The sequence below is a fragment of the Mustela nivalis genome (assembly GCF_964662115.1).
Source record: "Mustela nivalis genome assembly, chromosome: 13".
Lineage (NCBI taxonomy): Eukaryota > Metazoa > Chordata > Mammalia > Carnivora > Mustelidae > Mustela > Mustela nivalis.
The window spans coordinates 16,852,248-16,867,588 of record NC_139032.1 but is presented as its reverse complement, the minus strand read 5'-3'; the positions used below and the strand labels follow the sequence as shown (position 1 = coordinate 16,867,588).

The 15,341-nt window shown below is 41.9% G+C and overlaps 1 protein-coding gene across 2 annotated transcripts in view; it reads right to left on the bottom strand.

Annotated features, from left to right (window-relative positions):
* Positions 1 to 2,930: 2,930 nt before the first annotated feature.
* Positions 2,931 to 15,341, bottom strand: part of PCSK5 (proprotein convertase subtilisin/kexin type 5) — a 449,308-nt gene continuing 436,897 nt past the window's right edge. For both annotated transcript variants that reach the window (XM_082694464.1, XM_082694465.1), the window contains 3 exons: positions 10,064 to 10,164; positions 8,100 to 8,286; positions 2,931 to 3,674 (listed from right to left, as the gene is read on the bottom strand). In XM_082694464.1, the coding sequence (XP_082550590.1) occupies positions 3,268 to 3,674; positions 8,100 to 8,286; positions 10,064 to 10,164 (695 nt within the window). In that variant the 3' untranslated portion in view covers positions 2,931 to 3,267. The remainder of the gene's footprint in view (positions 3,675 to 8,099; positions 8,287 to 10,063; positions 10,165 to 15,341) is intronic.

Below are 15,341 nucleotides of genomic sequence, written 5' to 3'. Positions count from 1 at the left end.
ATTGGGAGAAAAAAAGGCTGAAATTCCTGAAAGAGGAAGCAGGAAAGGTCCAGATGAGAGAGACTGGGAACCTAACTGAGTCAGTGATGGTGGGGCTGACAGATGGTTTGGACTGCTCTTCAGGAAGAAGTTTCATAACAGCCATGACTAGCTCCAGTCATTGGAGGTAGATGGATAAAAAGGAAAAACAGCACTCTTAACAAACAGCATTGTTGGGGCGCCTGGGTGACTCAGTGGGTTAAAGCCTCTGCCTTTGGCTCAGGTCATGATCCCAGGGTCCTGGGACTGAGCCCTGCATTGGGAATCTCTGCTCAGCAGGGAGCCTGCCTCCCTCTCTCTTTCTCTGCCTGCCTCTCTGCCTACTTGTGATCTCTGTCTGTCAAATAAATAAATAAATAAATAAAAATCTTTAAAACAAACAGCATTGTTTTGTGTCTCTTACTTGGTAAATCAGAATACCAGGCCCACAATGGGCTCAGAAATAGGCTGTGAATAAGCCAGTCCCCTTGCATTTATCTGGTCTTGATTTAATTTGGGGTCCAATTTTAAAATTGCTGTCTATGAACTGAAACTTTCCAAGCCCTTGCTCAGCCTCTTGGTGCATTTCCAGTCTATAAGGATCCTTTCAATATTTCCAAGTTATTTGCAAACAGAAAACCAAAAAGTGAGTTTGTTTTCCAACCACATATTTATCTTTTAGATAGCTGTTAGCACAGTGTTCAAAAGAAGCCCCAGGATAAGGTGGCATGACCAAGAACAAGGAAGGAAAGATGTTAAACTGTACCAACACACAGCACAGGCCTTTTTTTGGGGCTCACACAAAGTAACAACACAGGTTTTTCTTGGTATTCAAGGTCATTTCAACCTAACTTAATCTTTAACTGTGTATCATAAACACAGATTTTTCTTGGAAAACCGTTTCCAGGCTATACAAAGAAATGTACAACTCAGTCTATCAGGGCTTCAGAATTACCAGGGAAGAAAACCAACACAGAATGAACAAAATTACTCTTGCTTAGTCTACATTCTGTAACTACCCGGGAAGGGATAAAGAAGTCTCCTATTGATATCCTACATCCATTTTTATTTTCTAAGAATCAAAAAGGGCACTATCAGAACTTCAGATGATAGATTTGGAAGGGATGATTTTAAATGATCAAACTGTTGGAAACATGTGTGTATAAATACACATGGATTCTTAAGGATTTTTTTTTTTTTAAGGATTTTTTTTTTTTAAAGATGAGGTCAGCAGTCTGTAGGCTGTTGGCCAGTCTGGCCCATTACCTGATTTTGAACTTCCCCAAGCTAAGAATGGTTATACCTTTATAAGTTCTGGAAGAAAAAAAAAAAGAAGAACAGTATTTCATGATTTGTGGAAATTGCCTTAAATCCAAATTTCAGCACCCATAAATAAAGTTTAATTGGAATGTGGCCCACTTGTTTGTTCTGGATTGGCTGCATTAGTGCCGTATGGCTGAGTTGATCGTTGTGCAAAGCCTTAAGTATTTACTATCTGGCCCTTTCCAGAGAAAAGTTTGCCAACCTTTGTTTTACGAGCACTCCCCTAAGAAACATGGAGGCCTTCAGTACTCTGAAGGCTTCTTCACTGAGATTTCCTGTGTCAGTGATACATTATGTTAAAAGAAAAGAAAAATTCATGAATTTAGTAAAGATAATATAGTTGCCATATCATGAAATAAAATAATAACCACCCTTTTATACTATATTTAGGTTGCTTCTTATTTTGTGCCAGTAGAGCATAGCTATTAAGTATATGCCCATCAGGGTCATTCTTTTTGCTGGAATCCTGATTAGCCTTCTGTGACCTTGGGCTCTTAACTTAACCTCTCAAAAGTCTTAGATTTCCTATAAAAACAGGGTAGTAACAGTATCAGTATTCAATCCCATGAAGTCCTGATACTAAGTGAAGTGACTTTTTTCTTAAAGGAATTATCTCGATACCTAGGAGGTGTGCGATAAATGTTTTTATGAGCAGCATTGTCGTCTGAAAATGTCATTCTTTTTTTTTTTTTTTTTTTTTTGTGGTCCCCTGCCAGCACTGCCTGTAACTTCTGTTTGGACAAGAAAATCTGTAAAACCTGGTTTATGTAATTTCACATGGTAAGAGCCCCTCTCTTTGTGTTACTGTTGGTAGACAATGGCCCAGTGCACAAACCTGAACCTGTACTTGACAAGAGCGTGTACCAAGGAGAGCCTAGGATGTCTAGAAATGGATCCTAGAGGTAGAGAGTGCTAGAAGGTTGGGATAACACTCGCCAGCAGGGCGTTGGGATTTTCCATGTTAGAATCCTTTCCAACTTTTTCTACCGTGAGTTCTCAGGTCCATGACAGGCTGCCAATGAAAGCTACAAAGTTGTTTGTTTGTTTTTCCAGAGTGGATGCAGTTCTTGTCATTTTACCCCCATTTATGTTAAGTTAACTCTACCATTTTTCTCTATTACTTGATGTCTTAGTGGGTGTTTCCCACCGCAGAAGCTCTTAGAAAACTATGAGTGTGTAATGCTGCAATTCTTGGAAATGTAATGATTTCTGTCCTGCTGGCTTGCTGCTACCTATGTTCTGCCCGAACTTGCTTGTCCCTAGAACAGACTGGCTGTGGATTCCTGCAGAAGAACCAGAGCCCATTGAGCACAGGGCTCCTTGGCTCTGATGCTGACTCCCTTTTCTTTCCTCATCTCTAAGTAGGTTGGGAACCCCCTTAGCCCAGGTAGTATCATCTTCTCCTCAGGGGCAGTCTGGAGGGGAGTGATAAGTAGCAGAAGGAGGAGGACCCTCTTTAGATGACCCAAAAAGAACCAACCTTTGCCTAAAGATGACACTAACAGGGGAGGAAGATTCCCTGAAACAAACAACTCTTTTCTCTCCCCATCCCCCACCCCCCAAATCATTTACAGAATTCCTAACAGAAACAAAGGTCCACTTTTTTTTAATCTCATGAAATGTAAAAATCTCACTTTTTTTTAAACTTCCTGTGTTTTGATTTATTATTTTGAGGGAAATCTCTCTGAATTTTATCCTTGTTCCTCAGTTATGGTTAACTGAGTTTAACCACTCAAAAGAAGAACAAATTATTTCAGCATTCTTACATACTCTTACATACTCTAGTTGGACTCATGGTTAAGAGACAAGACAAACACCCACACATCAGCCCACTGTATGGGGATAAAACCCCCAAACTATAATATTCACATGCATGCCTGTGAGTGGAATGGGGCAGGATTGCCCCATAGGGTGGTGGGCTCTTGTCTACTGGTAGGAGTAACTCTCATCATCATATTCCAACTCATCCTCATCATCATCATCTAGAAGCCCATACTTAAATTTCCGGTAAACAGTGCCATCTTGGCCCATGTAGACGATGTCATCATCATCATCCTCATCATAGTCCCGGTCCCTATACTCAATCACCTGATCCTCTTCAAAGCTGGTGTTCTCACTATGGCTGCTCTTATAGGAAACATAGGACTTGCTAGGGTTGGCCAGCTTCTCATAGCCAGCCTTCGCCACTGGCTGGACTCGGCCCCGCGATTTCCTCCAGACGATCACAGCTGCCCCGAGCAGAAGCACCAGCATAATGGAGGAGGTGATGAGCAGGGTTATCTTGGTATGTTCACTGGCAGTCCCAATGTCACTTGCTTGAAAGATACACTCCTCTGTTGGAAGAAGACCCCAGAGAAAGAGCAGAGTGGAGAAGCATGGGAGAGAAGAAAAGCAATGAGGAAAACTAGCTTCTGAAGTAAAAAGCTTTGCTTTATCTTTGAAAACTAAAATGGCAGAATCATTACCTCTGGTTTTCCTAGAGGGCACAACACTCTACAGAATTGTACAATGTACCTCCTGAGAGTCCCTGTTTGTGTCGGACGAGTTCAACAAACCCTTCTACACTGAAGATCATTTGAGACATAGAGTCCCCTCACACCTAATGAGTCAGTCACCAGGTATCCAACCTGACCAATTGATTCTTCTATTTCCTTCTTAATAAAATACTCCATCTTGGGCCGTGCTTCAGTTATTGCTAAATGCTCTGTTTTTTGTTTAAACTCTGACTTTCTCTAAGACCGATTCCTTTCCTCAGGTACCCTTCAACCTGGTCCAATATTCAAGGGCAGAGAAGATTATAAAACCATTGACTTTCTTTTTTTTTTTAAGTAGTCTCTATGCCTAACATGGGGCTCAAACTCACAACCCCGAGATCAAGAATCACTTGTTCTACCTGACTGAGCCAGTCAGGTGCCCCCAAACCATTGACTTTGAGAGTTGTGGGGGGGGGGGGGACTTAGAAATTAATTAGGTCAGACTTCTGGAGAAGATGGTGGAGTATCCCATCTAGATAACATCCACATTAATGTAAGTAACCCAGGAAATGACCTGAAGACTGGCAGGACAGACTCTTCATAGCTAAATATAGAGAAAAGGTAAATCAGCTGGAGAATAGGATATGTTTTATTATTTATTATTATTTTTTAAAGTAGGCTCCATGTGCCCAGTATGAAAATCAACATGGGGCTTGAACTCATGACCCTGAGATCAAGACCTGAGCTAATTATCAAGATTCTGACGCTCAACCAACTGAGCCACACAGGGACCCCTGGAGATTTGTTTTAAATACCAAGTTGAGGGGTGCCTCGGTGGCTCAGTGGGTTAAAGCCTCTGCCTTCTGCTCAGGTCGTGATCCCAGGGTCCTGGGATCGAGCCCCACATTGGTTTCTCTGCTCTGTGGGGAGCCTGCTTCCTCTTCTTTCTCTGCCTGCTTCTCTGCCTACTTGTGATCTCTTGTCTGTCAAATAAATAAATAAAATCTTAAAAAAAAATAAATACCAAGTTGACTGACTCCAGTCAGTAGAACACAATGCGATGATACAAAAAAAAAAAAAAAAATTTAGGTCAGTCTGTTGCTTGACAGTTGAGGAAACTGAGACCCACAGAGAGGACATGAATTGTTGCCTGTCAGAGGTAAAAGCTTGTCTGTGGAGCAATTAAAATTTGAACCCAGGAATCCAGATTGAATGCTAGGGACCGGAGACATTTGGGCATACACTCTGACAACTGTGTTTTTGGGTCATGCATTCTGTAGCCCTACTCTGATAGGAAGAGACGTAACTTCTTAAAATTCTGACAACCAAGTTGAGGGATAGGAGACTCCTGTATCATAACGACGATTTCTGAAGTTGAGAACCCTGTCCCCTGTTGTCCCCCTGTTGTTCATCCACCAGTGAAAGAGTAAGAGAGCACCGGGGAAAAAACTAGCAGGCTCTGTTGGATGTACAAGTTGAAATACAGGGTAAGTTTTCCGTAAGTGGTTTTTGAACCACCAGAGTCTGCCCCCAGGATTCTTTTATGAGATTCTAGGTGTATTATATACATTAGCTTAATGGATTTAATTCTGCTGCCAGTTATTTGAGGGGCCATTATTTTTGCTTATTACGTACTGGTCAATTAGGTCTGATTCACCACCACTGTGTATTTATCTTTATTTATTCATTTATTTGTTTGTTTGTTTATCTGACAGACAGAGATCACAAGTAGCAGAGAAGCAGGCTCCCCGCTGAGCAGAGAGCCCGATGCGGGGCTCGATCCCAGGATCCTGGGATCATGACCTGAGCTGAAGGCAGAGGCCTTAACCCACTGAGCCACTCAGGCGCCCCTCCCTTTCTTTTTGCTAGTGATAAATAAGTTGCCTGTTTTGTCCAAACTTTCATCCTCATGGGATTTTTCCTATCAAATAGAATTTCCTCTTCTAACATAATAGCACTATCATAATTGCCTTTGACATTAACAATATCAGCACAGAATTTTTCCCTGGAGGAAATATTAAAGCACCAGAGGGATGGATAAGCAATCTGTGTGTGGTGCTTGGAGAGAAATATGGCCTAGGGCAGGAGAATCAATAAAAGGTATTTCGAGATTGTTTCAGGTACTAGGGCGCCATATGCAATCCTGTCTTTCTCTGCTCCAGGCTCAAGTCTGCAGAGTCAGGGTCAGCTTCTGTGATCTGGTTTCTTTGAAGGAGCAGAGTGTCTCCGTAAAAAAAAATGAGCAGGTAATCAAGAGTATTTAGACTTTTGTAGAGTTGTCCCAGGGAGATCTTCAAGTGCCACAGAAAGCCCAGGAAGGCTGACTAAACTGCTGTTAGTTGGAACAGTCTTGGAGAAACTCTACATCCAGTGTGCACCCACTTCTGGTTTCATTTAAAGCCACTGATGTAATGAGGGTTATTACTCTTAGCTGACATAACGTGGATATTAGGCAATCAGGCTCTGACGGTGGTTATGTATGAAAGGCTGTAGAGACCAGGTATTTGTGGGGGTAGGAAAGCTAAAAGAAGGAAATCATTCGTTTTTGGAAAGATGATTTTAGAATTTAATTGAAAAAGCTAACAAGAAAAATTAAAAAAAAAATGGTCAGTAGCAGTATGGGTCAGAGCTTTTCTTCACTTATACATGGACAGGTTCATATAAATATGATGTCTTTTTGTCAGGCCAGGATACATCTAAACCCCAAGGGAATGATCTGCTTCTGGACTAGAGAATGTATTTTAAGAGGAAAAATATATAATAGTAAACACATAAATACAAATATTTTATAACTAAATAACTAAATATTTATTTATTTATTTATTTATTTATTTATTTATGAATCACTCCATTTGGGATCTTTCTGAGTTTGTGGCCTGTGAAGCCCAAGTACCCATATACATATGGATGGGGTTGGGAGAAGGAGGCAGTTGAGGGCCTGGGAATTGGTAAAAGGAATTTTGTTTCCTTTTAGCCTTTGTCGAATGTTCATTTTTAAAATGCTTTAAGTCGGGGCGCTGGGTGGCTCAGTGGATTAAAGCCTCTGCCATCAGCTAGGTCATGATCCCAGGGTCCCAGGATCGAGCCCCGCATCGAGCTCTCTGCTTGGCAGGGAGCCTGCTTCCTCCTCTCTCTCTGCCTGCCTCTCTACCTACTTGTGATCTCTCTCTGTCAAATAAATAAAATCTTTAAAAAAAATAAATAAAATGCTTTAAGTCCCTAAGGGGAGCCCCAGACTTGGGCTAACTTCCATAGAATGAGTCTATAGCAGAATCAAGGTAACACTGACATCAGCTTCTTTGATAGTTGATTCTCCCCCCCACCCCCGGCCCAGGAGAGAAGAATAGAAAAGAAGATAGTACGTTTATAAATAAGATACTCTAGGGGCACCTGGGTGGCTCAGTCTGTGAAGGGTCTGACTCTTATTGTCTGCTCAGGTCATCATCTCAGGGTCATAAGATTGAGCTCTGAGTCTGGTTCCACGCTCAGTGAGGGGTCTGCATGAGAGTCTCCCTCTCCCTCTCCCCTCATTCACGTGCCCGTGTGTGTGTGCACGCTTTCTCTCTTCTGTAGAATAAAATCTTTTTTAAAAGATGAGATTCTAGACCAACTCGAGTTGTCTTAGAGGTGGCACGGTAGTGGAAAGAATGCAGGCTTTGCAGTCTGAAGGACCTACAGTCTAACTCCAAATGAGCCCTTAACATTGTTGTGGACTTGAACATGCTAATCAAACTCTTTGAATCTTGGTCTCCTCATCTGCAAAAGGGGATTAAAAATACCTACTTATAGGGGTGCCTGGCAGGCTCAGTAGATAGAGCACTCTTGGGGTCATGTGTTAGAGCCCCAGGTTGGGTGTAGAGATTCCTTTCAAAAAATATACTTAGAGGCACTTGGATGGCTTAGTTGGTTAACTGGCTGACTCTTGATTTCAGCTCAGATCATGACCTCTGGGTCTTTGGATCAAGCCCCGAGTTGGGTTCCACACTCAGCAGGCAGTCTTCTTGAAGATTCTGTCTCTCCCTCTCCTTCTGTCCTTCCCCTGACTTGTGCTCTCACACTCTCTTTCTGAAATAAATAAATAAATGTTTTTAAAAAAATTTAAAAGGATCTACTTCTATGAGTTGATGGACAGAAAGTTTTAGGGATGGTAAGCACATAGCAGGCATTCAATAAAAAGATCGCTCTATTTGTTCTCCAGAACTTTCTATCCTCTCTCCCCTGTGCTCTCATCCCCTTCTGGAGTCTAGGCCCTTCCTCTGCAGGCTGCTCTTCCTCTCAGCTCACCTGTGGTGTTCCGGCAGTCACAGCAGTCCTGGGCATTAGAGGAATCGGACCCATTACAGCAGTGCAGGCAACGGCCATCATCCACAAACAGCACCAGGTTGGCAGGGCACACGGTACAGTTCTTAGTGCCAGGTCCCTTGCATTCCACGCAGCTCCCATCACATTTTTCACAGTTAAACTTCTCCCCCTGGTAAGAACAATTGGGAGATTCTTTTTGAGTGTGGAGGAATCAACAAGGCACTGGAGTTCCCAGGTGGGAGTTCCATCTTGTCTCCATGAGGAAGGGGACAGAAGAAAGACAGCTTGTTCTGGGTCCACTTTCACGGTTTAAGGTGAAAGACCCACCTGGCTGCACTTGGGGGAAACCACGGCTGGGTCTCTGCATCTGAGATCCTCTGGTAACAACAGTGGGAGAACAGGCTTCTAGAACCGCACAAGTTACAGAACAGACAGCTCATGTGCTGTACCTGGTCAAGGACAAGTTGTGTCTGGCTCATTACGAAATGGACCTTCACCCTTTATAAAATTTTCAGTTCATTGCCCACATTTCAAAACTGGGATATTTCACTTGTAAATCAGTTCCTAGTTTCTCTTTAAAAACTAGACTGTCAACACGGTCATCACTCCCACATGGCAACAGCCCAGACAGCTGAGGGGCAGGGACCCTCTTTTTGTGCTGTCCTAGTTGAGAGAATCCCCAGCACCTTGCTCCAATGTCACCAACACAGGTGACCCATCAAATGCCACGTTTCATCAGGTATGCCCTGGGGTTTTCTTTGACCTGACACCTGCACTCATTAGTCCACTTGGCCTCTGTGCTGTTAGATGCCGCGTGTGACCCTGCCCCATCATAATATTTGTGACTGTTTAGCTAAAACAGTAAAATAAGAGATAAGGAGAAAGTGGCTTCCCTCCTGACAAGAGGCTGCTTCAGTGGTGCTAAAAATGTCGATGTCTTCCTGTTTTACTTCCGTGCTTTGGAAGGGTGGTATGGTAGAAAAGAAAGGAATGGAAATTGCCTTTGTTGAACCTTTGAGCACATTTCAGGTGCTGATAGGGTCCTGTCTCAGCTGTGATTGTCTTACCAAATCCTGGGTTAGCTGTCAGGATCCCTGGGTTCAATATCCCAACTTGGTTACTTACTACCCAGGTGATCGTTCGCAAATTATCTAATCTCTCTGAAATTGAGGAGTTTCTCCAAGGTGGAAGGATATAAAGAGAACTCCTATGTGAATATGTTGGGTCATGTTAATTTCACCAAGGAGAGATTTGCTTAGTTTCTACTGGAAGCACAAGAAGTTAGTGAATTCAGAATTTCCCTGGTTTCTAGGCAAGGAAATGAAATATATCTCTCTTAATACACTGTGCAGGGTGGAGGAAATGGAAGGCCTGCAGCAGTTGTGTAGTTTTGACATTATTCAGGCATTTCAGGTCAGATAGCAGAGGAGTAGGAGAGAAGATATTTCTTCTTTCTTTTAAGATTTATTTATTGGGGGGGTGTTGAGTGGGGAAGGACCAGAGGGAAAAGGAAAGAGCATCTCAAGCAGACTTCACACTGAATGTAGAACCTGACCTGGGGCTTGATCCCAGGACCCTGAGATGATGACCCTGAGCCAAAATCAAGAGTCTGATGCTCAACTGATTGAGCCCCCAGGCACCCTAATATTTTTTTAATCTCTGATACAATATTCTTAAGTGGCGCCGAAACTTTTAAGATCATGAGCAATGAATGTAGAGATAAATCTGAGGTCCTCATTATCTAACTTCCCAATTATTTATCTTAGGTCATCTCAGTTGCTTGGAGATGAAGGCTACAGGTGGGTAGCATCCTTCTGTGATGCGGTGGTAGAAGGTTATAAAACTAGAGCAAGCATGGGAATTGTAAGACTTCCTGATTTTCCCAGAAAGACCTCCCACACCTCTGCAGAAATGGAGGAGGGCACAGCCTGCCCAGCTCTCAGTACCTCTCCCACTCTGTATTCTCCCACCAGACAGTCTGAGGCGCAGATTCCTCCAGCTAGATGGTAGCTCCACACACAGGATAAGCAATTAAGTGCTCCTTTTCCTGAAAGGAAAAAAAAAAAAAAGTGATCCTAAATTATGAGGGCTGACCTTAGATTTCAACCTGTCTTGAGTCCAAAACTCTTAGGAGCAAGGAACATGTCAAGCAAATTGAAGTAGAAGGATGGATTGATTGAGGAGATGGGGATGGTGGGAAATTCTGCAAGACACCAAGTGAAGACCTAGAAGTCCAGTCAATGTAAATGCTCATTTGGAAATGGAGGGTTGCGAAGTGATAGATCTTTGATGACAGCAAAAAAGAAAGATTTTTGGAGAATGGGAAATCTTGTAGAAAGGGTATAAAACTTTTGTCATTCTGCTTATTGTTTAACTAATATGAAGGAGGAAAATGATAGCAGATAGTTTGGAGGGTCCTGATACTCAGTTAGTGAGGAAATCATGGTCAGGCAGCTTCTAAGAAAGACTAAACTCAGAATTTAAAAGGCAGGGCTAAAAGAATTTAGCAGATCCTTTTGACCACTTGTTCTTAATTTGGGGAGGATGGATTCCTTAGAAGTTCTCTTGAAAGCTAAAACCTTTCTTTCCAAAAATTTGACATGCTATTTATTTATTACTATTATTAATTAATTAATTAATTCAAGAGAGAGAGAGAGAGACAGACAGACAGACATGGAGAGCGGCAGAGGGAAAGAGAAAAAACCCCAATCAGGATCCACGCCCAGTGTAGAGACTGACACAGGGTTGGATCTCGCAAGCCCGATATGACCTGAGCTGAAATCAAGAGTCAGATGTTTGCCTGATTGAAGACTAAGGTTCCCCTATTTATTATTTTTTTAAATAAATGAAAAGTAAGACCCAGATATGTTAAGTCATTCATTCAAGTGTATATAGATAATGGTCAAGATTCAAATTCACATTTGTTGACCTATAGTAAATGTTCTTTCAATCATACTCTCTGCCTTAACCCCTTATGACCCACCAAGTAGAGGAGGTCAGAATCTACAGGCTCCGTTTTTGTGGAGGTAACACCCTACTCTCCTAATTCCGAGACCCTAAGAATGACTGACCCAACATTACCTTTTGTTCAGATATTAAGGGATAACTTCCAAAAAGGATTTAGAGACAGGAGACCTGAATTCTCATTCATTCCATTAGGAAGGTCCTGGTGTTTTTGCTGAGAATTTCAAAAACGAGCAAGGAGGTGGATGGGGGACATGGAATGTGCCTGACATTGTGAGTTGAAACTTGATATAGGTCTTCCCACGAGAAGAACACTGTACAGAGTGGTTAGTTGAATTTGAAGTAGATCCTTGGGTCCTGTCCTTCACAATCACTAGTAGTTAAATCAACTTTCATGTCTGATCAGTGAGCTCCATCATATGGTGTTTCTATGGAAAAAAAATTCTGAGCTCTGAACAACAGTTTAGAGAATAAACCTTTATTATCCAGCAGCTTCTTAGATTGGGGGCTGCCTGTAGTGACATCAATTCAAAGCCATTTTATTATTTTTAAGTTTTCAATTGAAGTGTAGTTGACATACAATATTATATCAGTTTCAGGTGTACAACAGTGATTCAACAATTATGTACATTACGAAGTGTCCACCACGCCAAGTATTGTCCCATTGGCCACCACACAACGTTATTCCAATATTATTAACTATATTCCCTATGCTGTACTTTCCATTCCTGTGACTTAATTATTTTATAACTGGAAGTTTGTACCTCCAAATCCCTTTCACTATAGTACCCGTCCTCCCACTCCACCCCCTGCCCTCTGGCAACCACCAGTTTGTTATCTGTAGTTACAAATCTACTTGTTTGTTCATTTATCTTGGTTTTTTTTTTTTTTTTTTTTTTTTTGGCTTCCATGTAGAAGTGAAATCATATGGTATTGGTCTTTCTTTGTCTGACTTATTTCATTCAACATCGTATGCTCTAAGTCCATCCATGTTGTCATGAATGGTAAGATTTCATTCTTTTTTTATGGATGAGGAACATTCCATTATATGTATACCACATCTTCTTCAACCATTCATCTATCAATGGACACTTGGGCTGCTACTGTAATTTGGCTATTGTAAGGAATGCTGCTAGAAACTTAAGATGCATATATCTTTTCACATTAGTGTTTGTATTTTCTTTGAGGAAAATGGATCATACCGTATTTTTATTTTTAATTTTTGACAAATCTCCATACTGTTTTCCCTAGTGGCTGTACCAATTTACATTCCTACCAAATAGTCTACAAGAGTTTCCTTTTCTCTACATCAACACCGATACTTGCCATTTCTTGTCTCTTTGGTATTAGTCATTCTGACCAGTCTAAGGTAGAAATCTCATTGTGGTTTTGATTTGCATTTCTCTGATGAGTAATGTTGAATGTCTTTTCATTGACTGTAGGTAATTTGCAAGTCTTCTTAGGAAAAAAGTCTATTCCAGACTTCTTCCTATTTTGCAATCAGGTTTTTTTTTCATTAAGTTGTATGAGTTCTTTATATATTTTGGATATTAACCCCTTATTGGATATCTATACCTGGGTGATCCCCAAAGGCACTACCTGTCACCAGTTATATCTCCTTATATTGATTTATTGCACAATCCATACACCCTGGGTATGCAGAGTCTTTTGCCAAAGGCAGTTTGTTAATTTCCAGATTGTTTTCCTATTGTTTCCAAGTTTAACAACCTACATTTGTCATTGCTTCTAAGAATCTGCAGCAACTGTGGGATGTATAAAGATGGCTTTGAGATTTACTTAGAATTCAGAACTCACTACTAGCTTTCCCTTGGACTGACCCCCACAGGATGAGTTCAGCAACACAGAGCAACCCCTGGGGACATCCATGGTGTCATTCCACACAGGAAGAGGAAGCTGGAAAGACTACAGTGGTTTTGGCTACCAGCATGGATTTTAATTTCAAATAATTTTGCGAGGAGGATAAATAAAAAGTTAAATGTGTAAAGGTAAAGAATGAGATAATTATGGAGGAGCCAACTGCATACAAAGGTAATATAAGGCCTTGGGGGACCATCTGTTGCCTACCCACATCCTGTCCAGTGCTTTGGCATAATTTTTTTACAACTCTGATAGAAACCACTGGGCAGTCAACTTTGAATGAATGCAATCCAGTTGGTACATTGCTTATTTAGGTTACAAAATTTTCCCTGTAATTTTTGTGTCTCCTCATTTCGTAGTATGACAGCTAGTGTTTTAGGGAGGTACCTTGGAATCCATCCTTTTTTTCCACCCAGTTTATAACCCAGGAGCAAACTTGTCCCCCAGTTTCGTAATCTAGATCTTGCAAAACTGGAAGATTCACTAAGCAGCCCCAGCTGTGTGCGGCACAGTGAGCGTAGCATGGTACATACAGTGGGCCCCACACATGGAAGCCTTCCAGCAGGCCCATCTAGGGTTCAAGTCAAATACAGGAGGAGGAGGCCTTAGAACAGCTGCGAGATGCACCCAGCTAGGACCAGCCATCCTTCGCGTACATTATCAGGTAGAATGTGTTGATGAACTTCTTTTGTAAGACTATTTTTTTAAAAGAAATTTTAAGTTTACAGCGAAATAGAGGGGAAGGCACAGAGATTTCCTGTGGACTTTGCTCCTACCATGTGCATAGGGTCCCCTGTTATCAACACTCACTAGCATGGTACTTTTTTTTTTCTTACCCAAAGATAAACCTATATAGACATATCATTTTCACCCAAAGTCTCTAGTTTACCCTAGGGTTCTCTCTTGCTGTTGTACATCCTATGGGTTTGGACCAATGTATAAGAATACATATCCATCATGAGACTGTCATACAGAGTCTATTCACTGCCTTAAAATCCTCTGTGCTTTGTCTCTTCATCTCTCTCTGCCCATCACCCCTGGCGACCATCCACTGGCCTTCTACTATTTCCACCATAGTTTTGCCTTTTCCAAAATCTCACACAGTTGGAATCCTATAATCTATAGACTTTTCACATTGGCTTCCTTCACACAGTAATATGCATTTATGCTTCCTCTGTGTCTTGTTGTGGCTTGATTGCTCTCCCTTTTTGGCCCTGAATAGTAGTATTTCATGTTCTGGATGTGCTGATGAACTTCTGAGATTGGTAATCTTCAGAACCATCATCCTTAATCCACTGAGGAAATCCTCAAACCCAATTAAAGATATTTATAGGTTTTCAGACTGTGCTTACAAGATCACTAATAATTTCTACTATCCCTGCCCCCCCAAAAAAAAATTTTTCTTTTTTTTCCTTAAAAAGCTAGTGTTCTGTTTTGGTTGGCTGAGGTTGAGACATTAAATAATCTAATGATGGTTGCCTGGTCTTGATGAAAATCCCAAGGGCTCTAGCCCACTGCAATGCCCTAGGACATTGGAATCAGGGTTGTCAGATTTCGCACATCAGAATATAGGGTTTTATCTGGCAATCCTAGTTAGAATAAAGGCCCACACATCTAGTAATGGCGGTCTCGGAAAATCTAATGGAAAGCCAGCACCATATTTACTATGATACAGCCAGGGATAATGCCAACTTTCAACCACACTCCCACTGTACCCCCAATTCAATGTATCCCCTCATTTGCTTATTCTTTTTTTTTTTTTAAGATTTTTTCTTTATTTATCTGACAGAGATCACACGTAGGCAGAGAGGCAAGCAGAGAGAGAGAGGAGGAAGCAGGCTCCCCGCAGAGCAGAGAACCCGATGCGGGGCTCGATCCCAGGACCCTGGGATCATGACCTGAGCCGAAGGCAGAGGCCTAACCCACTGAGCCACCCAGGCGCCCCTCATTTGCTTATTCTAATTAGAAGTTTTGAGCAGTGACTATAGGTGTCTCCGGAATGAAAATAAGAGAATACAAATGAATGGTGACTTAATGCAAGTGTATTCAGAAGGCCAGTTCTTTCAAAGATGGGAGTCAGTTGCAGATAGGGGAAGGTGGGAGCTACAGCATGGCAGAGTTTTCATGGACTTGCCTCCAGGACTGCCTGGGAGTGGTATGAGGGGCAGAGGAGGGCATTCTGGGGCTCTTGAGATTCTGCCTGGGCTCCCCACTCCAATCTGAGCAGCTCTGCTCAGGTCCATTTGCATCATAGGATCCAGCCTAAGATTTCTTCGAAAAAGATGGTCTCCCGCCAAAATACCATCTGAAACCATTATTCTAAATTAGACTGTGTTGGCCAGTATGGTAGCCACTAACCCCTTGCGCTACTGAGCCCTACTG